This window comes from Acipenser ruthenus, chromosome 1 (genome assembly GCF_902713425.1).
Source record: "Acipenser ruthenus chromosome 1, fAciRut3.2 maternal haplotype, whole genome shotgun sequence".
Taxonomy (NCBI): Eukaryota; Metazoa; Chordata; class Actinopteri; order Acipenseriformes; family Acipenseridae; genus Acipenser; species Acipenser ruthenus.
This window is the reverse complement of record NC_081189.1, coordinates 7,054,194-7,082,148: the sequence shown is the minus strand read 5'-3', so window position 1 is coordinate 7,082,148 and position 27,955 is coordinate 7,054,194. Positions and strand designations below refer to the sequence as shown.

General features: G+C 41.8%; 2 protein-coding genes across 4 annotated transcripts; one reads left to right on the top strand and one right to left on the bottom strand.

The window, feature by feature from the left end:
* Positions 1 to 11: 11 nt before the first annotated feature.
* Positions 12 to 4,877, top strand: LOC117403617 (glutaredoxin-1-like). 2 transcript variants are annotated; one of them, XM_058988631.1, is made up of 3 exons: positions 12 to 327; positions 1,718 to 1,846; positions 4,590 to 4,877. In XM_058988631.1, the coding sequence occupies exons 1-2, from the start codon at positions 121 to 123 to the stop codon at positions 1,829 to 1,831; spliced, it is 321 nt and encodes a 106-aa protein (XP_058844614.1). In that variant the 5' UTR covers positions 12 to 120; the 3' UTR covers positions 1,832 to 1,846; positions 4,590 to 4,877. The 2 variants fall into 2 exon arrangements, with proteins under 2 accessions (XP_058844614.1, XP_033861744.2); XM_034005853.3 differs by having other exon boundaries at positions 17 to 327; positions 4,653 to 4,877.
* LOC117403616 (rho-related BTB domain-containing protein 3-like) lies at positions 2,683 to 27,025 on the bottom strand. Of its 2 annotated transcripts, none has more exons than XM_058988461.1 (12): positions 26,545 to 27,025; positions 24,919 to 25,147; positions 20,379 to 20,571; positions 11,780 to 11,937; positions 10,944 to 11,052; positions 10,329 to 10,718; positions 8,872 to 8,981; positions 7,757 to 7,862; positions 7,133 to 7,306; positions 6,530 to 6,692; positions 5,558 to 5,654; positions 2,683 to 4,781 (listed from the first exon to the last, which is right to left on the bottom strand). In XM_058988461.1, coding segments are annotated over exons 1-12 (1,752 nt in total). In that variant the 5' UTR covers positions 26,547 to 27,025; the 3' UTR covers positions 2,683 to 4,760. The 2 variants fall into 2 exon arrangements, with proteins under 2 accessions (XP_058844444.1, XP_034781733.2); XM_034925842.2 differs by having other exon boundaries at positions 6,530 to 6,696; positions 26,545 to 27,022.
* Between the last annotated feature and the right edge of the window lie 930 nt (positions 27,026 to 27,955).

Below are 27,955 nucleotides of genomic sequence, written 5' to 3'. Positions count from 1 at the left end.
CTAAAGTGGGAGTGTCATAAACTGAAATACGGACATCTTTTTTTTGTAAATTAGTCTTCGCAAACACGACGGCGTCTTAGGCTAGTCTTGTCCATTGGTTTATACACACAAAGCATCAAAATGGCGCAGCAATTTGTAGAGAGTCAAATAAAAGGAGACAAAGTGGTTTTGTTCATGAAGCCCACATGCTCTTTTTGTATCTTGGCGAAAGACGTGTTGTCAAAGTACAAATTTAAAGAAGGCCACCTGGAGTTCATCGATATCAGCAAGCGAAAGGACATGGGCTGCATCCAGGATTACTTCCTGGAGAAAACTGGAGCCAGGACCGTAAGTTTAATTAAACTGTTCTTATAAGGATAGAAGATAATACAGCCATTCACAGTAATGCAATGAATAATGTATTTCAAACTGTATTGAAAAACACACACACACACACACACATATAGCCTATAATTAATTATATAATTATATAATTGTAATTATATATATATATATATATATATATATATATATATATATATATATTATATATAATTACATATCTAAGCTGTGAATTATTATTATTATTACTACAACTACTACTAATAATATATAATGGAAATGTAAGTACGGTGTAAGAGAAATACCTGTGCTGTCCTGAGTCACAGGCTGTTGTGGTTTTGGATTCGACATTATCAACGCGTGGACTCATTTGTTTATTCAAACTGCACAGTGTCGTGTTTCTATCGCATGATCACAGGGTTTGGAATCCCAGTGAAAGTGAATCATACAGTGGTCATATACATTATAGTTATTATAAAAGGTTTTCCAAACACAGACCCTCTAATGTGTGCCAGCACTGTGTCGAGTCATTTATATGGGGCGGAGTACAGAACATTGTCATTTTGTAGATAGGGTTTGTGATAACATGGTAGTGTCTGTAAAAATCCTTTATTAGTAGGCACTTAGAAGTATCAAAGACCGTGCAATTACTGATGTTTCCCTTTGAATATTTACTGTATAGGACTCATTATTGAGAATATACTTTGCAGAAGACATCAAGCCCAAGCTTCTTACTGATGTATCATTGCAACATGTGGTACACAGCTGTGTTCTATGATTCTCCATCAGGTTCCATTACAGTTGTTGTCCAGTTTGAACCATTTCACTGCCACATTGATTTTACAGACCACACACTTCACATTTAGTATAGTAGATGGTCTTGGTGATCATTGATTTTTTTTGTATCACCCAGTAACAGTTAAACATGAGGATAACGATATACACTGTACTTCATTTTTTGTTTAGTTTTCTTTCAAACTTTACCTAAAACAACATTAGTTAGTGCAAGATTAGTGATACCAGGGTGTTTGAAACGAGCCCTTCAAGGTGTTTGTTCTGTTTCTAGCTGTATTTTTGTAAGGACCTTTTCTTATCATCCCATCCCACAGCTATTTCATTTAGCGTTCTTCATGTACAGGCACTCGAGAGCGCTACACAAAAAAACACACAGCAAACTAAAAAGAGGTCAAAACTGCATGCTAGTGAGAGGCCAAATCAAGCTGAGATTGTCAAAGAAGTGAAGGAGCTTGAGAACAAAATGCCCTTGCACCTTAGGTTTTTAATCTTGTTAATTCAGACTCCAGATCAGGCTTCCCACTGTGTCTGGGTGTAATTCGCAGCTGTTGGTTTGTGATCGAATCACTTCATAGCCCCTGATCTCCCACTCTGTCCCTAGGTACCCCGTGTGTTCATTGGGGAGGAGTGCATTGGGGGTGGCAGCGATGTGGATGGTCTGGACAGGAGTGGCAAGTTACAGGAAATGCTGGGGGCAATCGGAGCCTTGCAGTGATGAACACATGCTTGGGTAAGTCTCAGCGTACGTGTGATATACTGATTTAACCACTGTCACACACAGCTGCCAGTACTGACCCAACTCAGAGACGTCTCACAAGTTCTTAAAAGCACCCGTTCACACAGCTCAACACTGCGGCGTCTATGCCAGTGTAATCCCGTCATAACCCTTTTACACAACCAAAGGGATCACGAGAGACCGACATTCAAACCTGTCCGTCGACAGATCGTTCTCATGGCAAGGGAAAGTGGATTTGGCAGCATTTTGTTTGCTTGTTATTTTCAGTTATATTACACAATACAACAACCTGTAATGTTCCACATTGCAGGAGCTTCAGGCACACTGTAGGTCTCGCATTTTATTGCAAAGGTGATGATCCAATAGCGTTAAAAAGAAAGTCATTCCAGCTGTTCAGACAACAGCAGAGAGCAAAAACATGATGGATATAAAGGAATGCTCGTGTGAACGCTCGACTTGGGTAAGGAAACGTCAACACGTGATGCATTTTTCTATGTATGTCAGATATACAGTCACGGTGGCTGTTGCCTTTTAAATCCACGGCCACTATAGCGCTTCAGTGTCAGCATAGCTCTTCACACTGGCCCTTATGACGGATCTGTGCTGTCTCTGAACTGCCTCGCCACATGCCATTTCAATGCTGGCTTTGAGTCGTAATAACCAGTCTGTGTGAAAGGGGCTTTTCAGTTGTGTGGAGCACAGCAAGCAGTGCCTAATGAAGAGACCTGCACAGCTTGAGAGAGTGTCTGTCACTGAAAACCTTTCATTTCTGTAGTGTTGTGCTCACCTTGTAGGAAGAGTGGAGTGAATGAATCAAGCACTTAACAAGGGAAGGTTAAAACAGGAACATTTATTTGTCAGTTGGAAAAATTTAAATAATTTCTAGAGTCAGCTGTGGATTAAGTGTTTTCCTCCTTAATAAAATACAGAATTTAAAAAACAATTGCAAGATGGAAGTATTGTTTCTAATGTGCAGATTTCTTTAGTGGACCATCACAATATTTACACTGTCCCTTAAGGGTAGATTTTTATTTTCCCGATATGAATCTTTGATACATCCATCAGTCTAAAATAATTTGATTCTAATTCCCATCAAGTTGGTATTGGATACATATGTTCGGGGGAATAGTTTGAAAAACTAAAAACACAGGTCTAGAATTTACAAAGCTGTGATTAAAAGGCAAGGGGGCTATTGAAAAAAATCAGCGATCATAGGTGTGAAATAAGTGATATTCTGCAGTGAATAAAACCTGAATAAAATTATAATCTGACATATACCTGATTAAAATGCATCCTGACTATTCTGCAGTGATTAAAACCTGTTATAATCCGATCTAGCCTATACCTGATTAAAATGCGTCCTGAATCCTTCCTTATTATTTTAACATCTGTTCAAGTAACTTTGGAGGCCCAGGTATATTCAGAGATGAAAAATAAACACAGTAAAGAGGATAGTGTGCCGTTGTGTATCTGATCTCATAGGCAATAGATATGGGTAGTTAACCACAGCATCTTTCATCAGCTCAAGATATGGCCCACTTGTTTTGTTATATGGTACATACTTCTATTGCAGTGAGATTGTTCTGGTTAAATCATTACACATGACAATACATATTAAATTAAATGCAACATGTGTGAAAGATAAACCAAGCAAAACCGAATTGTTTCCCAAAGGTTAACGTTTCTTTAGTAACACTCTGGTATACTTTATGTTTAAACAGACCATGCAAGATATATTTGTTTTAAAAGGTTTGGTAGCTTGGAAGATTTAACTGGACAACATGTACAAGTTTTAACTCCAAACCAGCTAACGCAACGAGCTGTGTGGAACTTGACTTGTAGACACAATCATGCCGTTTAAAATAAAAGTATCAGATATGTTCGAAACAAATAATATACCGTACGATGAGTATCCAGCACAGCGGCTGTTCCTTCTAGGTAACAGAGCACTCGACAGTCAAGGCACATACAGCTAAGGCTCAAAGGAAATCAGATTTCCAACCCGATCTGGATAATCATGGATAGGTGGTGCAATCCAGGGCGATTCCGCAGTGCAGTAAAATGCTCCAGTATAATCCTGTGGCTTATCCCTGCGTGGTCTCGGCTGATCAAATCAAACCCAATATCCAGACTAAGTGCAACATAGAGACTAACCTGAACCTTGAGATCAATAACCGAGACTTGTAGCATTAGAATTCAGTGCATCATTAGAACAGAGGCAGTACACGTGTTAAATACACTCAATCATACAATGCCATGGAAAAATAGACAAACCGCTTAGAGAATATGGCTTAAAATGTCAATTTCATCTCTCCTAGCCCCATTGTTTCTAGATAGAGAGCTGAAAAGGCACACTGTCACTTGAATGGATTGAGGAAGGCTGTTCAGTGTGGCACTTCGGATTCTCCAGACAAGCTCAAAGCCAGGTAGAGGCTAATCGAGAGACAGGTGGTAATACCTGTGCAATACTGGAGCAACAGAACCCAGAACCACTGAGAATGACTGCAAACACGCAAGGAAAATGTATACGTTTCATAGGATTTTAAACATGTGGGCTTTCTGTATACATTTGGAATATTTTGCTTTTGAAATATTTGTTTCCTGGTTTTACAGTCCTCAAATAGTACAGCTGCAACTATCTTCAAAGTGTACAGGTTTTTCTGCATTCAGATATTCCTGCAGAGTAATAAATATATTTTTACACATGTTTGTTAAATGATCTGTGTTTATTTTGAAGTAGGTTACAGAGGACACCTTACTGCTGCCTCCATGTCATTCTCTCGGGTTTGGTGTTTTTAAGCTGCTGGTCCTGGTCACATGACTGTGCAGCGCAGTCTCCGGACCTGAACGCGTTGCCTGAATTCAGCGAGCTCCTGCACGTACCGGCTGGAGGGCCACCTATGCTTCTCTACGAAATCCCTCTCATCCTCTGAAACAGAATGAGACATCATGCAGTGGGGAGGGGGTGACGACCCACAGCAGCCTAACAACAAATCCCTTCCAAATAAACCTCGATTTGAAGTTATCTGCTCTCTGGAGTTCTTATTCAAGCAACACAAGGTTTGCTACAATACAGTAACTGTTGGTAATACTGAACCATGTGCATCAGACACGTGGGACCTATGGCACAGGCTCCAGGATTCAGCAGTGTATCTTTAGTGATAGTGTTAAGAAAAGGTAATATGAGGTAATGACATTTAAAAAGCACTGATAAACTTTGTGTGTGTGTGTCAAAAAAATGAAGTTGCATCAAAAGCTTGTCTTAACACATCATCTTGGTTAAAACAGTGCTGTGGCATTGAGCCTGTTTGTTATATAAAGGGTCTTCATTAAAATTGATACACCGTATAGACAAATATTTAAGCCATAAACCATCTTTTTTAAAAAGAGAACAAGGGAGAGAGAGTAACCTAGAGATCAGCAATGCAAATATGATTTAAATGATCATTTAACAGACTTGTAACATGGATTTGAAATTAATGGTTTCCCTTGTGTTTGTTGTTCCAGAAGTGGACAACAGGTGGCGGTGTGATGTAAACTGCCAATAACAATGTCACAGCATGGGAATTTGTTAAGAGTCTGTGTTTAAGTACTGTGTTATCATTACTGTAATCACTGTTGCTTTAAAATGATCAAGTAAAATACATGGACTGTGCCCCAGGTGCACAGTGATTGGCAGGGACCAGTAACAACATGTAATCTTACCAGCAAGATCCAAGAAGTCTGGTTTCTGACTGAAGATGAGATAGTTACTGGCAATGAAATGAAGCAGCCAGGCGGACAGCTGCACAGCATTGTGAAACTAAACAGCAAATCAAAAAGAGACAGAGAGAAAATAGACTGCTTCAGAATACCAAGTGGCAATTATTCCCTTAATTCAGGAACTTTGTATACAAATACTTGAGAGACTATTCAACACAATTATTCTCACGTGATGTTGTTTAACAGTCAATAGTCTGACAATAGTTGTACCAGAGTTTTGTTAAAGTGCTACTCAACATGCATGTATTTTTTAGAACATAACTTAGTTGCTGTCTCTCTTGGTATTCTGTTTTTTGAGTATGTTGGGGTTCTGTAGCAATAGCCATCAAAAGGACTGATCTCACTCAAGTTAGACATGCTCCCGTAATAAGGCCAGTGAAATTTCACACCAGCTATTAAGCTCAACACATAGAAAATTGAGCTTTCTCATCACCATGAGCAGGAAAATACCAAGAAATGTATGCGGTGCTTTTTACTGCAGCTGTGAAGGTATATTCCAGCCATGGTGTCTCCCTGGCCTGAAGAAGTACCAGTGAAACGAGCCTCTGACAGGTATCGCTACAGACCATCTACATATAACTATCCACCTACTGTAGTTTGATTTCAAATAAAAAAACAAAACGACAACTAAAACGGAGACTGCACAAGCAATTCCAAACAGTAGCTGATGAGTCCGGACATCCACAGCGTGTGGAATGACTTCATTCTTGCTCCATAGCAACATTAATGGACCCCATTAAAAAAAAAATTCAAGGACTGCTTTGAAATATTGAGAATGAAAAAATCCTCTAGAAAAGGAGTTTTGCATGTTCCAAATTGCACTGCGTTAAGCTAGTCTCATTTGCAGAACAACTACAGAACTCTGCGAAGGTTCGTGGTGCATCCTCTGTATCTGAATGGCTTGACTATGCGCACCTTTGCCTTTCTGAGCAGGTTGACCACACTGAGGTTGGTGGATGCCAGCTCTCTGCTGGGCATGCACTGTAGATGTGTAATGATACAGACTTCACAGATGTGCTGGAGCCGGGGCACCTGGTACATCTCAGCACAGACCAGCAGGGCTGTGGCCTGGGAAACACTGGCTGGGAGAATTGAACAAAACATTACCTTGAGTGTTCACTTACTATTACTAATATATATATATATATATATATATATATATATATATATATATATATATATATATATATATTTATTTATTTTAGTTGGATTGACATTTTTGATCATGATCATGCAGATGTCTCTTTCTGAACTGACACCTTGCTTCAGAAACCCTCAATTAAAAACTTCTATAAATTCTGGCACTGGAATCCAAACTAAATACTCCCAACAGCTTACTGAAGGAGTAAATACCGAGCTGTTAATTTGTCATTTTAAGATGTAAATACAGCGATATCGGACTTTCATATAAAATACAAAGGAGACGTACACAGTAAAGTATAGTACAGGACAGTTTACTGTCAAACTGGCCTGACTGATTGAATTAGACAGGCTTTCAGCAAACTGCATTTCACCTACCTGGACAGCAGGTGTCAGTATAGATGTATTCCAGGAAGGACAGGAAGGTATCTTTGGAAACGCTGTGGATAGGCACCACACAGCTGTTTGCCTCTGCATAGTTCCCATTAAACATGGCAGCCATTACCTCACAGCGAGCTGCCAGTACTGCTCTGTGAGCCGGCATCAAAACCCCTGGAACAGAACAGCAAATAGTGACGGCAGTCTGGACACAATAAACATGTTGGATAACCTCTGGAGGCTTTGTGGCACTTGATATGACCACACAGTCTTGTGAGGCCTGTCAAATTGTTCTGGAAAGGCAAATAGCTTTTCCTCATTGCTGTGATAGGAGTCAGCCAGGATTGCCCCTCGTAAGTACTGCTGCATGGGGATTTCTCCAGGAGGTCCACAATTGAGGTTTGGACAAATATTGCATAGCACGGACCAGCCCGTACCTGAAGCTGACAATAAAATGATATCTTAAACGAGGCTCGTTAACCCAGGGCTGTCAAAAGGATGTATCTGGAGCTACACACAGTGCGGCTCATTCAGCTGCACAATAAGGCAAGGATAGCAGTACATGGATGTTTTAAACTTGCAAAATGTCAAAACAAAAGGGCAGTACAAGAAAAAGAGATTTACCTTGAACATTAAAGATGACATCCGTTAAGACCGGGGAGTTAAATAAATGTCCAAGAGGGGTACTGTTACATGTGGAGTGTCTGAGAGGTGCTTGCTCAGTGGAACCCTGCAGGAGTGAGATACAGGAGAGACAATCAGCAGGTAACGGTTGTGTCTACAGATATTACAATATTACAAGCATGCTGCACACACAAACTCGAAGGATCGCACGCATTGCAACCAGTGTTGACCGAACTGCAGCATTACATTTAGAAGCATAACCCCCACTGTTTTGATATTTTCTATTCACACATCATGGGTCAGATGTCAGCTGGGGTACACGTATTCTTGAGCATTAAAAACATTGTACATTGTAGTGTATTATGCTCCCTCCAACAACTACTGTATGTTGGTTCTCTGACTATAACGAGTGGGACCAGAAAAAAACCAGGAGCCTGACCTGGATTCATAGCGGTGCTTCTCTTCTCCAGGGGAGAAATATATTCCCCAGGGGGTTTATGGTCCGTGATGTGGGAAGAAAATGACCAAAATAATATGGCTTGTGTGCTATTTTGACAACACGGGATACAAATAGGTAAAATTATATGTTTCTTTAAAAACTGGAGGGCATTACTGGAACACTAAACTGTCAAAAAAAAAAAAGTAGAGGATGCACAGAAATACAATTCCAATTGTACGGATGACTTTGGGTGAAGTTTTACAGCCACCAAGTCTCAAGCCAAAGTGGTTTTACAACTGGAGCTTATTGTACAATCTATGCAATTATGAGGGACAGATAACAGACAGACAAATCATGGCTGGGCATGCAGCTCAGTGGAATACACTGTATACAGGGCCATAACCAGAGCTGACATTCTACCAGGTTAAACTGAGGTTTCAAGCTCTGGCTGCAGTATTTATAGGACTGCTTGGTATTTACTATTCAACCTCCAAATCTATGTTACCAGAAATGAAGGACTCTTTTGTACTTTACCAGAATTTTTACAGGAGCATCAGCATTGACGATGCAAAAAAACAACAACTGAGGATGTCCTCGGTGTCCTCATAGCTAGTTACGATTTTTGACAGAAGTGCTCAACAGATGGCATTGTATCCCAGAGCCCACTGCTTAGTACCTTTTCATAGCCAAGAAGAAATCTGACTTTGCCAAGCAGTTCCTCGATTTCCTGTACACTCTTCAGCCTTTTCCTGATAGATTTTTCCAGTTCATTCCACTGGGAGGCTCCTGTTGCACACAAATCAGTGTTCAGCTCCGACATTCAGATAAATTATGAGAATAGTAAAATTGTAAAATTTTTGAGAAACTACTGGCAGTACCATCTTAAAGTTGGTCTGAAATATCAGTTGTTATCTTAACTAATGTCTTTTCTTGTTGTTTAGAATCACTTTGCATATCTTTTTCTGCTTCCTCGTGACTTTTTGAAACTCAGAAGTTAAAAGCACTATGTTTAGAGCTCTCAAACACGTCTTCTTGAGTGTAACCCTTAACTTGTCCCCCTGCCACAATCCAGTGCATAGGGGCGTTCACACCGGACGTGGCGCGCGTGCCGCCTCCTTGCACGCCGCTCTGCAGTCGCCTCCGTCCACTGTTCACACCAAACGCGGCACGGCTGCATGTACAGTGAGTTGGTTGCCAAGCAACAAACAGTAAATGGCAGCGGGAAGGGAAAACTCTTTATACAGAAGACACAAAGCTTAGTAAAAAATATATATATATATTTCAAGTAATGAGTAGCGATTGAAAGATTTGAGATATTTTCTTTCTTTATGAGTTGTGTCTGGTTTGCTGGGTATAGGCAAAGAGAGTGTGAGGCATCATTATACGTTGATCTTATTGAGCATTATCGTATACACATGATTAAAAAATGCAACTACTGCCATCCCATCATATCAAACTTTTGGGGGGGGGGGGAAGAGACTGTAAAAGCGGCAACAATCAGTGGTGCTGTGCATCTGACAACACAATACCTGCAACAATGAACAGCAAACAAAAAAAGAGAATTGCGATCGCCCTGCTCTACCGGAGAAAGAAAAAAAAAAGTAAGATCGCTGTGGGTCCATGACATCCTCAAGAAAAGAAAAAGGTACGGCGAATATCATCGGCTGATACAGCAGCTCCAGTTTGATGAAGGTAGATTTCAAACCTACTTAATGTTGTATTACACAACTCTGGAGAATCTGAAATCAGAACCACAAGCTTTTCCTCCATTTTATTTATTTATTTATTTTATTTCTTCCTCGCAAAGGAGCCTCCTACTTTCCCCTGATTGGCTGCTGGTAGTTCACGTCACGTCACGTCACAAGTTGAAAATATTTGCCACTTCCCTCTGCCGCTGCGCGTGACCACCTTCATTGAAAACAACTGCTTTTGCGCCGCGTCGGGTGTGAACGGCCCTTAAGAAACACCACTCATGTTCCATGTAGTTTTCTTATCGATCCACTAGGGGCAGATTGTTCTAGTTTGAAACAGGGTATTATTTATGAGTTCAAAATCACCCGACAGGATTATTGGAACAGGCAAAATACAAGGCTACTGCTTCCAATCTCAACAACAAAAACGAGAGAGCCATACCTGAATACACAAACTGCAGAGTCTCTGACAGGCATAAACACAAGAGGGGGTCCTTGACAAAGACCCGAGTGGGGGGGTCACCGGGATGCCTGCCTCGGGTGGTGGGGTCTGTGGGGAACCCAGTGCTACTGTCGCTCACTGAGAAGAGATTCCGAGCGGCCTTCACTGCAGAGGGGCTGCAGGACCCCTCACCTGCCGCCCCAGCCTCCACCCCGAGCAGCAGCAAAAACACGGGACTGGCAGAGCACAGGACCACCTTGTGTGCCCGTGCCAGCTCCCCGCCGAGGCCCTCTGAACAGAAAGTCACGTCCGCGCACTGCGAGCTTCCCAGCAGCCTCAGAAAGTCACAGCTGTAGCTGGAGTCCTCTGTCTTCACTGTCGGCAGCTTGGCTGAAACAGGAGAGCAGGTTTCATGGAAGAGATGCTAATCGGATCAGGTATCTCAAGCATTCCCTTAGAGTGTTCTCTCTTTAATGTGATACTGCACTATCTGGTGGTATATATGTATTTGCAATTCACAGAATATTGAAGCCTTGGAGCCTGAAATGCAAAGCAGTATAGATCTCTGCTGTGAGGCAATCTTCAAATGCAAAACTACTTTGTGATTCATCCTACCTGGCTGTTCTAACCGAGGAGGGTTAGGCCCGTTGGGTTTCCGGCTCTTTTTCTTCTTATTTTTTTCTGATGACTTCTGATTTAAACACTGCACAATAAAGTACTCCAACTGCAAGTGGACACAGAGCGGTGTTTAGAGGACACGCTGATTACATGTTATCATACTCAAACTGCATACAAAGCAAAACAAACCAAACCTACGAAACAGTGCTGTTAAAAGAACTTGAAAAGGAGCGCTCAGCAAGGGTTTAATATCTATATATGATAGAACAGAATATAAAGGGGAGGCATCTAAGTGGAGCGGGCAGTGTTGTGTGATACACTGCCGTTACGGATTCTGTCCTGTCCCCTGTCGGGAGAGGAGATGGGGTTAAACGCGCTAAAACCACAAATGCAGACATTGCATTGTGGTTAAGATGCATGTTTGAGCCCAGCCTGTTACATAAGCCAAGAAGGACATGCCATTAAGTTTCCATCCACACATTTAAAGTAGTCCCACAAAAAACAAACAAACAGACATGTTAGATTTAAGAAAAATAAAACTAACATTTGGCCGGGTGTCTAAGGTAGTCAAGAGCCATAAAGGAGACTCAGAATTGCTGGTTTATTTTAATAAACCAAAATTAACAATGAACACACAGCTCACTGAGCCAAAATAAAAGGTTAACAAATCAATCTCTCTCTCTCTCTCTCTCTCTCTCTCTCTCTCTCTCTCTCTCTCTCTCTCTCTCTCTCTCTCTTCACTCCTAGGTGAGTGGCTGAATACATGAATACAAAGCTCTATGTAACCCAATAAAGCTGGACGATTACAAAATTACACAACCGTTTCATCCTACCACTCCTCCAAAGTATTTCCCTGCATAGAAGTCATTGAGAGTGTGCAGCTCCAGATAGGTGGCTCCCAGTTCTTTAGAGAGCTGCAGGCCCTCGCAGGTGGGGACACAGCCTCCTTTATCAGAGGTGCACAGGGGGCAGGTGCAGGGAGGTCCTTCATCTGAGGAGAAAGAGCTCCATCGTATTAATGAAAGTGTGTGTGTGTGTGTGTGTGTGTGTGTATCAGCACAAGGCTTACAGAGAAGACAGAAGACAAGGACTGCTCTTTTTAAATATGTTTCGATCATTCTATTAGGTTAAACTGTGCTTTACAACACAACAATACACTTCTAACTCCAAAGAGTTGAAAACAGGCCTCTAAATGCAAACTTAAATTTATCAAAAAGGTATTTAAAAAAACCTCTCAAACAACATTCCTCTAAACAGTCTTCTACAGTTTTGTGAATAGGGCCCACTGTGTAGGACACTGGAGCTTTTAAGGTTAACTGCACTCAATTTAATCTCAAAGCAAATAATGGTTTGTGGGGGGTGGGGGGTGGGGGGGGGGGATTTCATGTGGGAACAGTTTCTATGACCAAAAAAAGAAGAAAAAAAAAAACACAACAATACAATGAAACAACTTTGGTTTCTGGTTATGCATTTTTCAAATATTTCAAATATCATATGTTGTGCTTCCCACATACTGCAATTCAACAGGCTGTGCTATTCACTGTCTTTCACAAAGGCCAGTACTGGTCATTTAAAAAAGAAGTTCTGGGAAAAAAAAAAAAGATAGTCCTTGGTCCTCTATGAATCAGTGGTTTTCCTTGGGAACCTGGAGTTACTGTAGAATTTCCCACAGCAGCAGCCCAAGTTGTGCGACATTACTTGAGTTGAGATAAGGGAAATATATTTGAGTTTTGTCCCGAATGGTAATATGAGCTCGATAAACTGGAGTACCATCTTAAGGTTGGGATTTGTTTGGGATCCCTAGTATTAACTCCTATAGTTCTGGGATAAATATTTGAATATTTATACAGTACAAACACTGCTTGAAATATTTTCAGTGGCATAAATGATACATTTATACAATAAAACCTGTTACAAATTATTTGAACAAGTGCTGTGCAGGTATACCCTGCAAATCAATTACTGTATTCATTTCACTTTCTCATTAATATTTTAATCATGCCAGAGAGGGGATCATGCCATTAACGTCAATTTTACAGAATGCCGGTTTGCAGAGGGGTCGGATAAGACAGGTTTTACCGGATCACAAAATAAACAACTGACTTTACAGTTGATAGGGTTCCAGCTATTTCAAAATTGAAGACTATTTGATTATTCATTTCAATTTTGAAAGAATATTCAAAACATGAAAACACCCAGGTTTGTCCCTGCACTGTAACGTATGTAACCATGTATTTTTGAAGTGGTTTAAAAATGACCACTCAAGAGTGGAGTTTCTGCACCCTATGCAACTGTGATTTCATATAGAGATTTACTAACTCACAGCTGTAACAGGGACAGAAACAACTGCTGCAGACCCCAGCCTGGTAAATGATAATATAAACTAAAACAGCAATAGTGAAAGACACAGAACACAAGAAATAAAAGGGTTACCTACAGCAGAAACACCTTCAATCCAAAACCCAACTGTAATGGATTTATACTACCTTTATTTCACATGTAAAGTTTCTTAAATAAACATTGCAATCTACTAGACATAAAAATCCCCATACGAATATACACATCACCCTTGAAATAACCAATAAACCAGTCCTTAAAGTTCAGAAATAGTCTTAATGTCACATTCTCAAGAGAAGCAGACTTTTCTTTACTGGTTCCAGTTGTTGGAACATGTCCAAGCCATATATCTCCAGCAAATTACCAGTGTAAGCTGCAAATATGTCCTTGCTGAGGCAGATAATGGGAAAGTGGGATATCAAACAATGACATACAGGATCCTGTAGTGAGACACAATACAAAATCCCAACTCAACACTAGAGCAAAAGGTTTAAAAAATAAATAGACATCACCACAACAGATGTAGGATCAAAGATTTGCATCGCAGGCTTGAATTCTTACTGAAAAAAATGATTTCTAAGAACAAGTTGCTCCACACAGTCCATGCTGCGTGAGAATTAACTTTACTTGAACTCTGTCTTTTCACTTTGGGAAACATAAGGGAAGTAAGCAGAAGCCTGTAGCTTGAGTTATCTGCACTGGGAGATCAGTCAGACACAGTTGAAAAAGATTAACACTAACAGTCTAAACTTGTATAATCTTGAAATAGGTCAACTAAGCCACTAGGCAGGGTAACACACATACTGTATGTACTAAGACAACATAAAGTGGCGACAAACTCTAAACTGGGTTGGTTAATACTGCATGCTCACAACCTACATTCAGCAACTGGGCCCCTCTGTGTATTGAATGACACCTTTCAGATATCGAAAGCCTCTGCAGCCACTTCCTTCCCCTATTAGCAACCAATGGGCCCTCATTCACCTCTAACCCTTTCAGTTTTACCCATTCTGTAGCTAATCTAACACAGAGCTAACCATGAATATGAGCTAGATTAACAGCACACGTGTGAAAGAAGGGTTACAGTCGTTCCTATGGAAGTTCAAATACATGAATGCGTACAGCGCTGCTGTGGGTATCTCTTCATGTGCAATCAGCCAGAGGAACAGATGCCACAGAACACACTGCAGTTCTTAGGATGTGCATGTAAAGAACAGGGCAAGCGATCACTGAATACACAATCAAAAGCAGAACCCCTCAGAAATGTTATTTTGCATTTTGACATGTAAACTCTTGTTCTGGGTGTTTTCCTGTTTCTCATTTTTGTGCTCCCTCATTATTTTGCAGTCAGTCTTGCACATAACTAATCACAGTGACGGCACTGCATTAGTGAAGGGTCAATCGTAAAGAACAGTATACATCAAAATGGCCTAACTGCGAATATCAAAATCGGAAAGCTTCATTAACTTCATAATGATGGGGGAAAGAAACACACCCAATCCCAGATTGCCATCTCAAAGCCATAACTATTAAAATATCAACGAGCACAACGATTTGCAAGCTGCCAAGTTCAAATTCCTTCTGTTAGTTTCCCTCCTCCAAGCTCAGCCCTTTCCTATGCCTTAAATCCTCATATACAGACATATTTCGGCTCTGCAAACACTAGTATGTACAAGTGACAGAGAGGGTTTATCCAGTATCACAAGAAATACTCCAGCCCTGCCTCTGCTCAATGGCACATCAGCAGAAGCCTGCAGATCAGCAGACTCTGGCCACAGTCCAGGACTCCTGCAAAACAGATTGAGCCTATTTTTATCTGTAATATATTAATCTTGTTTAAGTGTCTTGGGTAGCCTTTCAGGGCTGAAGGGCTCAAGACTAGATGATATGTAACTCACATAAAACAAGAACACGCTCGAATCTCAGCACTGGTTTACTGAATAGCAGCATTCATGTCTGTATAGTTGCAAAGAAGATAAGATAAACAATTACAACATATATATATATATATATAGTAAAGGTCTAACTAATCTAACTATTTCCACCCTCAAGGCTCATGCTGATGGTGTTTTCCCACAAGGTTGAGACCGTACCACTCTTCCAGAAGAGGAGGACAGTGAAGCAGACTGTACCGCTCTTCCAGAAGAGGCAAAGGAATGCCCCCTTGGTTAACAAGTTTAAAAGCTGCCCAATTCAGATCTGCAGCTCAGAGTTGGCTGGCTTTCCAATTTCTCTTTCTAACCAAATGACTGCACTTTTATTTTTAGTTGTGTGGTGTGAAATGATCCTGCAAAATTGAAGCTTTACTTCCATTTACTTAATTCCTTGCACTTGTCTCCTGAAGCTTCTATCTTTCAAAGCCTGTATTATAAGGAACCCGGTGACCTCGCCTCATTAAATATGAAACTATTTCCACAGTCTAAACAAGGCGGCCAAGAAATAAATAATTAAGCATACTGTATTTTTCATTTGAGCTGTCCTTACATGCATACTGTCCTTGGAAGCATTCATTTAAACCTTGGGAAACCCTATTGTAGAGACATTTGATGTACAATAAGGGTACTGACTTCTGTTAATCACACACCCTGCCTGGCTACCTTACTAGGACCCGTACCTAATATTGGGTCGGGCCATTGCCTGCCCTGATCACAGTGTTGGCATGCCCTCCAATCAATTGTGGCACGGCGGATACAGTATCTTTTTGTAGGAAGCCATCACTATCAGCATACGTCACTGCAGAGTGGACTCGATCCACAGCAATGTTTAAGTAGCTACAGCACCAAGGGGCCTGGTTACACCAGGAGAACATGCCAGCACGATGCCAAATCCACTTGTGCAGACACAAATCGCCTATTTCACACTTGTGAATGTTTCTAAGTGTTCGGTGGCTACCTCTAATCAAGTCACGAGTGTATTTCTCACGCACTCTTTGCTGTGTCAAGCCTGCAAGCGAAGCTAGTCGGGTCTATCATGCAAAGAGTGCAAGATAAAAGTACACTCTCAATCGAAATAAAAAACAGACGAAAACCTGATATTAATCCACTGAGTCCGTTAATGCAGAACCTGCTGTGATTTAAACATTCAGAGTACGAGATCAACACTCAGCGGAATTAGAAGTGTAGTTGCTGCTAATAGGTTCCAATGGGGACATGACTTCTAACTGTTCAGAGCTTACTAACAACATTCAACACTAAAGCTGGAACAAGACAGCCCACAGAGTACAGCCAGGTTTATCTAGGCGTAAGGACGTCACATTGATTTCTGTGCATAGAACGGATTGGAACTGGAGAGAGGGAGAGGTGTACAGCTGCTCAAATTCATTACCTACCTGCTGTGAGCCTGAGCCCACCGTCCAAGTCTACAAGCGGCTGCTCCAGTCAGCTGCTATGGACTCCTTTGAGTCAGATCTGTCATCCACACACATATACTGCAGCCTAGGCTTCTCGTACAGCCTTGCAGCCTTGTCGGAGGTCCTTGTACCTTAAACTAGTACAGCTAGTTCAACAGCAAAGCTGTGTATAAAACAATGCAGCTGCTTCCTGTGTTATTGCCTTCGTCCTGATGCAGCACTCCTCATGCTGACACCTCTGAAAACAAAGCGACTGTCAAACAATATTAGCTAAATATTTGTGTTTCAATAGGCAAACTTAATGTAATACATGTATTTATTTTTATTTCCTCATGCGGACACCTCTGAAAACCAGTTAAATCAAAGTTACTGTCAAACAATATTAGCTAAATATTTGTGTTTCAATAGGCAAACAACGCAATACATTTTTTATCTTCAATATTAGACATGTTTTTTTTGGGGGGGGGGGTGTTAAAGTTAGTTGGTATTTTTCATCACAATAGCTCTATTACCACTATATGAAACTATGGACATGGACAGTTTGCGTGTCACAGAATGAGTGTGTTTGAGTAATTATTATTTCTTTTACAATGCAATTTCTTTGCATCACAATTGCATATGGGCCTGGGTTGCCAAGACTCTTGGCTCACATTCTGACTCATTTCAAGCTGTCCAGCTCTCCACTAACACGGAGCTCGTGTTTAATGACTCCAGGCCGGCTCCCTTGGGGTCAGTGTGGATGTGAAGCTCTGCTGTGGGAACACTGTTTTGGAAATGCCTGGTCTCACGTGCACTGCATGCTAATGAAAGCCAAGCACTCCTGAATGACCTGGAGTGCTCCCTGGAGAATGTCAACATGTTTGGGCAACCTATTTCAATCCAAGGCAGTATTAGCTTTCTGATTGCAGAGTCCTTCTAGCGTGCTTAACACTGCTAACTGGAAATAACAAACCACTTACGCTCACAAAGAATGAAATGCAATTATTAAAATTTAAAAAAAAGGGTCTTGTTTGTTCTTACCACTTGGTCTCCTGGTTAAAACTGCACTTAAACAATCAACAACAAACTGTCCATTTTTACATAATTATATTGGATAGGGACCTGAGCAATAATGGTCCTTGTTCACAAAACTTCAAGGATTGTTTAAAGGAAATTCTTTTTTTTTTTTAAAGCACATTTTGCATTATTAAATTAAGTTTTCAGTTCACATGACCCTTTGACCATAAAAAAAGGTTTATACTCAGTTTATAAACAGCACTGAGGATTATAACAGAGCAGTGGTTCCCAACCTTTTTCAATGGTGTTTGGATTTTTCCCACGGACCACTTGCCACACATTTTTAATGTGTACATGCAGAAGTACACATAGAAAGTAAAGTATTTATGTAACATACCTAACTTAATGTGATCCCTGGGATTGAATCTCCACTACCAGTTCATCAAGCAATGTTGTCATTTTGCGCATTTAAAGATGCTTATGGCAAAGTTCCTGTTTCTTTTGTTTAAAAAAGTGCCGTGTGTTTTTTCCCCCCCACATTCTTAGTGCTTTGTAGATAAATGGATTAAGAGCTTAGTTTGACAAAACCTCCTGACAGATACCGCACTGGGGCTTTGGGTCTTCCTCAGATCCTGTAAATGTAAATACCAGTGCTGAATATTCTGGACTGTATTTATGATACAGAGGCTTTCTTTTCTTAGAAGGTGGTTGAGATTTGTCAATTCCTCTTTTGGTTAAAAATGACGGCGACTGTACACACTATTTCCAGAGGTAGTGTTAAGAGAATTTCCTATACATATAGGGTCTGATTTTCAAAAGGGGACAAATAAGAAATAGGACGCAAAGTGATTTCTAAAACTTGATTTGGGTCACTAAACATGTGGCTTTCAAAGGGTTGATATAAAATGTGCCATGTATCCACCTGTTGAACCCTGAAAAATAGAAACAAGTTAGTTACATAAAATCAGGTATTAAAAATAATTTTGCCCCTTTTGAAAATCAGGCCCATAGTCTTGTCAGATATTAAACCTGGAAATTAAACCTGAAATCGTTCACACAAACTACTTTACAGTTCACAAGTCAAGCAACAAATATAGCCTCTTTGTTTCACGTTAACTTCTGTTCCTATGCAGGTAACCTCTCCAAAAACTTAATATGGTAATAATAGGAATATTCCTATATCCCTGGCAACACTGGAGCACACATTTTATATTGTTGAAAATGAAAAGTACAAAAACTGTGGCTTTATTATTATTATTTTTGTATTTTTTTTATTTAGTCATTCCAACCGAGTTAGGAATATTGAATGCAGTGAAAACAAGCAGTAGAACGAGAGCACAGATTAGGTGTGTTTACGCAAACACTATTACTGTCTGTTCTGATTTACTTCAGTTTTTGTATAAATGTATTTGTTTCTATTATTATTTATTATTATTATTGGCAGGAAGGGGGTTAAATTCCTCCCTGCCAGAAACACATATAAGAATGTGGCTGGAGCCTTAATTAGGTAACTGTTAATTATTGATTAAATGGGCTCCAGCCACAGGCTATAAAAGTCCTTTGCCTGTGTGGAGTGGTTTGCAGAGACACAGAGAGTGTTACAATTGCTTCCTGTAATAGTGTACGTAGAGGTACTATTATGTATTGATTTTTGTTTTGTTGCTTTGGCCCTCGTGCCCATTTATTTATGGTTTGAAGTCTTTATTTTGATTAATAAACACAAGCGCAGCAGCGCAGTTTTGCCCTGCATTCCTGTTTTGTTTACTGCTTTCCTGAAACCTGACATCACCACCTACACCACACCCCTCACATCCTGACACTGTCTAAAAAAGAAGTCTGCAATTTTGACAAGACAAACGTCCTTCATAATGTGGAAGTTATTTAGTTAGTACTTGTTTCACATTAGAAAGCTGTTTCAGTTAATGGCAGCTTTGAAGGCAATGCTTGGTATTGCATCAATGGGAGCTAATATAAAATGATAAAACACAGGATTTAGTATGGGGATCCAGGAATGTTCTCCATACTCTGAAGAAACATCGTAAGACACGCCTTGATCAACCTAAACTCCAGCGGGATAAACCTCTGCATCTTCGACTGCATGAGCCACCTCGACGCATGGTTGTCCTTTCTACCCACAGTATTATTTTCTACTGCTGTGCTCACACCCCTCCAGCAGGTGTCATTCGGAAACAACTGCGTTTGAGTTGTCTGCTGTGAAGGTGGGAATAGAAAAGCGCACAGCAAGCACATGACTAACACACATCCCCACCAAGCCGTATATACACAGAATGCACAGGAGAAGAATTTGCAATGAAACATTGAAGTGCAATTTTATAAGCGAATCTCAAGACATATGCAAATATGTAAGGGTGACAAAGCTGGATGGACGAATGAACAGACAGACACCTCAGTATTTTTCCAGAATATGATCTCCTCAATAACATAAGGAATGGTAATCCCAAGTTTCATGACAATTGGATAAGCGGTTGTCCAGGCAGATGACAAATGAGTGAGGTGTGAGGTAAACATGACTGTCTCCACTCCATCCTCTTCGAAGGGGAGTTCATTCCCAGCTGGTGAGAATACATATACTAAAAAACATCTAGTTACAGCTGGACTGATAGTGAGAGTACACTGCGAGAACACAGCCATTGTACTTGCTCTGTATACAAGTTTAAAAAGTTTACATTTAGTCTGCGGTTACATCCCTATACACTTCATACAATGGCAAGAAAGGTAACCGCGCTTACCGTTTTGTCTGGCTCCCACGGCAGCAATGATAATTGGCACTGTACACTGGTTTAATAGTCTTTTAATCATTGGAGTGTAAGTTTCCTTCACTTCTTGAAATGCAGGTTTGTCATTGATTGAATATTTAATGACAATAATGTCCGCCTGTCCAACCACATTGCGAGAGCTGTACCAGTCATTGTCGAAGAGATCCTAAAAGAAAAGAAAGGGTTTCAGACAGCCTTATTTACTTTCCAATAAAAACACCGGGCTCTATAGTGCAATGCTTGGCCCTTGAGAGAGAGTGAACATGATTTTTGTGAAAAGGGAGACATGAACTTTAATATATTCTGCATTGCTTTCACAAATCAGGTATCGGATGGTGTGGCTGTAAATAGTCTGTGTGTAGGAATGCAAGGTTGGCAGGGATGGGGTTATATTTTTCCCTGCCAGCAATCACAGGTGTGGCCATTCTCCAATTAGGTAATTGGTGCTAATTGTGGAGTGATCACATGTATATAAGGAAGGAGAAATGGTGGTGTTTAGGTGAGTGCTGTAATTTTTGTATTTTTTTTTGTGGTTTTTTGAGCACTTGGTCACAAGATAATGGAGGTCTGGAATGAAGAGCAATGCTGGTTGGAGGCAGAAGGGGTTCCCATTTGTGAAGTGCCCATATGAAGACCCCTCTTCACGGAGGCCTTCTATCGGGACGAGGTGGTCAGCTGAGGAATGACTCTCCAAAACGACTGTCCCGCAAATGCTGAAGACAGCCCCTCCTCCTTCCCAGTGCTGGGAGATGGCGGCCTGTCTCGTCTGCCTCAAGGACAAAGGTTGATGCCTTGCCTCCGTGGCCTGCTGCCCCCTCCAAGAGGAAGTGGAACAGCTGCCTGCCCAAAGGTAAGCCGTCTCCAGCGCCCCGGAAGGGAGAGCCGTCTCCAGCGCCCCCGGAAGGGGGAGCCGTCTTCAGCAGCCCCGGAAGGGGGAGCCGTCTCCAGCAGCCCCGGAAGCGGGAGCCGTCTCCAGCGCCCCCGGAAGGGGGAGCCGTCTCCAGCGCCCCCGGAAGGGGGAGCCGTCTCCAGCGCCCCGGAAGGGGGAGCCGTCTCCAGCGCTCCCGGAAGGGGGAGCCATCTCCAGCGCCCCCGGAAGGGGGAGCCGTCTCCAGCGCCCCGGAAGGGGGAGTCGTCTCCAGCGCCCCTGGAAGGGGGAGACGTCTCCAGCGCCCCCGGAAGGGGGAGACGTCTCCAGCAGCCCCGGAAGGGGGAAGACGTCTCCAGTGCTCCCGGAAGGGGGAAACGTCTCCAGTGACCCCGGAAGGGGACGACGTCTCCAGTGACCCCAGACGGGGGAGCCGTCTCCAACGCCCCAGAAGGGGGAGCAGTCTCCAGCAGCCCCGGAAGGGGGAGCCGTCTCTAGTGCTCCCGGAAGGGGGAGACGTCTCTAGCGCTCCCGGAAGGGGGAGACGTCTCCAGCGACCCCAGAAGGGGGAGACGTCTCCAGCGCCCCCGGAAGGGGGAGCCGTCTCCAACGCCCCAGAAGGGGGAGCAGTCTCCAGCGCCCCAGAAGGGGGAGAAGTCACTGTCGTCTCCAGAGCCGGAAGGGGAGGAGCTTCCAGCAGGGCAGCCGCTACACCTGCTACTGACGGGAGCACACCAAAAGCCAGCCGCACATCCATGTCCAGAGGGCTCAGCGCTCGCAATGCTGCCAGCACCACTGTCGGAGTGCCCAGCATCACAGCTGCCAGCGTCACCACTGCCTGCGTTGCCACTGCCGGAATGCCCAGCATTGTCACTGCCGGAGTGCCATGCGTCACTGCCAGCATCACCACAGCTGGAGTTCCCCGCGCCACTGTCGCCACAGCTAGAATGCGCAGGGTTGCGACAGCTAGAGTGCCCCGCGCCACCGCCAGAATCGTCACATCTAGTGCCCAGCGTTGCCAGCGCTGAAGGGCACAGCATTGCCACCCTCTGTAAAGGAACACCCAGGACAGAAAAGAACATGAAGTGCTGTGTTTATTTCACTATTAGATTATAGCTAAAAAATAACCCTGATTTGTCAGTCATAATTGACTTGCTGTGTCATATCTATTTGTTTACAAATAAATTCATATTAGTGCTGAAGTGTATTTTAGCCTTATTTCAAAACTGCAATTTTGAAAGCATATTTTATAGCTACAATAATTGCACAAAAAGGCTTTATTAATGTGCTGTAAGATTCATGAAGCAATTGTCCCTCAAGGCTGCCAGAACAAAGCAAACGTCTCCCAATCCCTGTTTTCACTGGACACAGGAAGCTGCACTGTTTCCGCTAAGGTTGGCTGTGAAGATGTTATTAATTACTATGGCTGTTTAGACTAACAGCCTTCACACAGCTGCATTGGATTAGGACAAGCACATTCCAGACACTTTGTTTTTGAAAACCACACAATTAGTCAATCCAGGGTTTGTCACCTGCAGCTAGTCACAGTTGGTGCTTGAATCAATAGGCAGTCTGCACATCATGGCTCCAGCCTAAGAGCTCTAGAGAAAGCCTTAGAAAGAAAGTTTACCTTTGTAAATCTTTTTAACCCCCCCCCGTAACTAATAAATTTACCATACCTCTCTGGGCTCTAAAATGCTTACATATGCTTAACCACACTTTCGCTGTGCTTAATTATACTTCGCTATGCTTTTACTATGGGGCCCACTTTTGACTAACACTGGGGATCCAGGAATGTTTTTTTTTTTTTTATTAAAAATTAACTTAATACTGTGGGAAACACACAAAGCTGAATTCAATGAAATGTATTTCTTTAATGTGTGGAATGTTGGGAGCTCTAGCTGCATGCTGCAAGTTGTTTTCTCCACGTTAAGTAGAATGTTTCTAACAAGCAGCCCGGCCAAACAAAGGTCACCTGCCACAGCATCCTGGCTGCCCGGATTCATTAACCCTGTGCTGCACACAACAGTCAAGCCTCTGTCCACCTCGCTGAATGAAAAGCCTGTGGAATAAGCTACAGTGCAGCTGTGTTTCAAGCTGCCTGGATACCATTCAGTTGTGTCCTTGATTAGGAAGAAATACGCACCTGTGTTTACAGCTACTGTAAGTAAAAGATTACAGTTCCCTTCCTGTTCATAAGCTTTAATATCCTCTCAGCATTGTGCAGTTATAATTGTGTGTGAATATTTTCACCTTCTCAAGTCATGTCCACCTTTCTCCCGGACTCAGTGAAGAGATGCAGAGGCCCTTCAAATGATAACACTGCTGTTTACTGCAACACAGGCCCAGGCAATGAGGACATTTGCCTATTATGGACAAATGCAAATGGAGTGCCTGGTTTCGGCTGACATTGTGTTTGTGTGCGCATGTCAGCGTGTGTTTATGAACACTGCTGCCCATGTCTACACTGCTTTTAAGGAATGTTTCGATAAGGGCCGTTGTTTCAAAGCCCATTTTGACCAATTAAACCACGCTTGCAGCTCATGAATAGAATTTTATAGAACACATCTCATAAAAAGAGTCAAAGTTTTGTGAACAGGGCCCTGTATTTCAATGTAAATGTTTAATATGTACAGTATAAAAGCACATTAAGGAGTATATTATTGTTATTTTTTATTTCTTAGCAGACGCCCTTAGCATTCATTTTCTGAGGGTGTTATGAACAATAGCTAGCTTTCAAACACACGCAACGAGCAGATAAACCAATTTACATTGTGTGCTGAATACAAAACAATGGAGACTTTTTTTTTTAAACTGCAACACATAATTTGTACCATTATTTTCTGAATAAAATAAAATACCAGTAGTTCAAAGAACTTGAAAATCCTTTTAAATAAATGTACTTTTAAGTGTGTTCATTTCCAGTTTTTGTTACTAAGAGTGCTTTCTATCCACAAAAACATTACAGGAGATGGAAGAAAAAGTAGAAATACCTCCTATCTGGATATACTTGAACATCCCTCTTTCTGTGCTAGACAGGGATTTCAGTTAACTATCTGTACGATTCAGGATTCATTAAACATTAAACTCCTTTGAACATGAGGCTCTGCATCTCAGGGAGTTTCATTTGTTACTAATATATAAATAAATAAATAAATAAATAAAATAAAACACAGCTTGAAACCTGTCCTGGGTTTCAGCACAGACTCAACTAAGTAAATTATTGAAATCATCTATTTGATATAAATAAATTGTCCCTCCCTTCTAAGTGTATTAACAACTCCTAAAAGTCACCATGACATATCAACAGTATGTACAGAAAGGAACAGAATGAGGTTTAGCAAGGACATGTTTAATCACAATTTGAGAAGGGATTCTCCAGATATATGAACAAATATAAGTGTGACATACAGACAGAGGGATGTATGCACCCCTATATATCCCTAGAATTCTGAATTCTAGATTCTCAATAACGAGCTAAATCCAGGTAAAGCTAACACCAAATGTCATGACACAACTGGATAAGCGGGATCTCCAGATTTCTGTAAACACGCCCAGTGTGACATGCGTACAGCGACCTCCACCAGCATCCCCTTCAGGATAAGAACGGAGAAGATGTGTTGTGATGAAGCAGCTTCTACTCACCCAGCTTGGGCAGTCATGGACCACCACCCGGACATCTCCAAACACACAAGCCTGGTATTCGGTGAACGCAGGGAATGTGGTGTGGGGGGCAGAGCTGAGCAACACATTGTCCCTTCTGTCATGAACACCAGCGCTTCTACCCAGATAGGTCCAGAGCAAACTGGACTGATGCTGACCATCCTCCAGCAACCTGTCTTTCTCATTGCCCAGAGCCACAATACGAACAGACCTGCGCAGAATGAATACAGTCAACACAGAACGCATCCGTATAGTAAACACAAAACACAACACAAACAGTGCACATAAATACAGTCAACACAGAACACACCTATAGCTGCTTCTAGTTTTACCCTAAAATTCTGACTGAGCGTTTTGCAGTTGTGCATTATTCGTACTGTGTAGGCTGGACATCGCAGGCCATTATAAACATTTGTGGTAAAAGCATAGCAAAAAGTGCAGTAAAGCATAAAATAATAATAATAAAACCAAAAGAAATTCCAGAAATAGCTTGATTGAACTTCTCTGGTGCACCGCGGTCCACAGTAGACATTCCTTCTGTTTTGAATTGGAACCAGACAGTTAGCAAGTAGTTTTGGTCACAGTGTGAGCATTGTTTGACATGTATACAAGTAAGCTGATAGTGGCTTTGAAATACACCACGAGACAATTACCAGCAAATCTGAATATAATGATGCCATTGTAAGCAGCGATGAGGAAACATGCTTAATAGATTGCACAAATTAATGTCTGAAGGAAGTTAGGGATTGCAACTTATCAATGAAGTTGAACTAAAAATGTCCCGGTTAAAACTGTTGGAATTGTGATAAAACATGGGTACATGCATTGGAATAGCACAAAGAAACTGCAAAATTGCTGTGCAAATAAATCAGTATTTTGGACGCACCTCTGCAGGCAGTTTCAAAAAGAGAGTCCAGCAATTAGAGAGACCGTACCAGCCTGAACTGCTCCATCCCCCACTAAGGGGGTGGTACAGCAGAGCTGGCTCCAGGCTTGGGTAAACTGGCTTCCCAGCACTGCCCTTCACTATGGACAGGCACAGTTAACTCAATTCCCCGCTGCGAATCCAGCACCATAAACACGCCAGCTGGATTGTCCAGCTATGGAGTTCCCTTATAATAACAAGGCGGTCACTGACACACACTATGCATATGACAAAAAAAGTACGAGGGGAATGAAAGCTCAGGGCGTTCATGTGCGGTACTCGGGTACACAGAATATAATGCAACCTCACTGAACACGGCGGCGGTTTAGTAAAATGTGACTCCAATAAACATTGAAACCTGGTTCAACAGATTAACCATTGCACGGAGCGATTAATTTATCGTAACGGACTTTGCACCTTTAAGATAGGCGTTTTGCACGGTGCTGTAGTTAATTCCAGCTTCAACTTTGGCACTGCTTTGTTCTTATTATGAATGAATGAATACAAGTAAACGACCCGGCCAGACCCCAACATCTCAGGAATCAGCATCAGAATTATGCTTTAATAAAAGTGATGTAAAACAATTATAAGAAGTGTTAAATAATTTATAAGCACTGTGTTTAACTACAGAGTCTTGGTTATTCTTGCAAATCCGCAGACATCAACACAACACATAAACTTACATTGTCGCCTCCTTGTGCAGCGCAGGCTGGGGGGGTTACATAGTCAGCTTTAGGATCTGGTGCAAAAGAAGGTCTCACTAATCCATTTCAGCGTCCCCTCGAACTGCATCAAAAGAAAATGTATTTCGCCCCCCACCGCTCATTCATAACGAGGCGCTCCACGTTGTCGACTGCCTGTGGAATATAATGCTGAAGTACCCCCGCCGTAGGTCAGCAATAGAAAATGCAACCGTGTCGTCGACTGCACAGAGCTGCAAGTTAATATTCAATCACAACAGTAGTTGGAAAAAAGAAAACCGACAGTCTGCACAATCCGGATCGCCTGACGTCAGTGAACCATAACAAAGGCTCATCAGGTTGAACGTGAATCGAATGATCTCACTGGACACAAAGCTAAAGCAATGAGACTGGTGACGGCCATGCAGTGCTACAATAACACCTGAGACGGGGATACAGCGTACCGCTGTCTGAACGGCGTTTATGAGAGCCCCGGCTAGCTAAGCTAAATGCTAATTAAGCAGATATCTGTGAATGGATGGGGGCGGGGGTCAAAAAGTTGGTTTGCCACGCAGAAATTGGTTCTTACTGTAGACTAGTACGTCGAATAGCTCTTACAAGGTTATGTATACATGCATGTTTGGTTAGGAAATAGTTATATTAACTATGCGTTATATTAACTGAGCTCTCCAAACAAAAGTTGACTGCTCGTTTCTGTAACCCGATATACCGTGTAACTGGAGGCGGGGTTATGTAAGGGTATTCAAAATGTTTCTCACATCACGTTAACTTCACAATATAATTGTACAGATGACTGTGCCATTATCCCCACGCTCCGACCACAACACAAGAGCTTGCATTGTTTCCCTCTTTCAAACCCCTCATGGAAATTTCAGCAATGATCAGCACTGGCCACAGCTGGTCCTGGATTTTGTAACATTAGTTCTAAAAAAATGACATTGTTATTTATTTATTTATTTATTTATTTCTTAGCAAGGCAACTTACTGTTATAAAATATATTTTAAGATATCCTTTAAGGTGCCCATTGAAATAAAAGTACTAGCTCTCTGGGCCTCAGTATGTGCAGTCCCTTCCAGAATGTGCAGCCATGTCTAATGTCTAAACATGATCCCTTCCCAGTGTACAAGCAGTCGCTTTCCACAGAGAATATTCCTTATGTTCATTTCTGTTACACCTCCACACACACAAACTTATCCACTGGTGTTTATATCAGATTATTACTTTACTTGATGATCCAGATACAACATCATTTAGTTTTAATAGCCACAGACCAATTAAATGTGTGTGAGGTGCCCTGTGTGCATGACACTACACTGCCTGTCACACTGACCTTAAAGAGAGAGTAGTGGGCTTCTAAGAAATACAGCGTTATATACGTCCCCACGCGTTGCT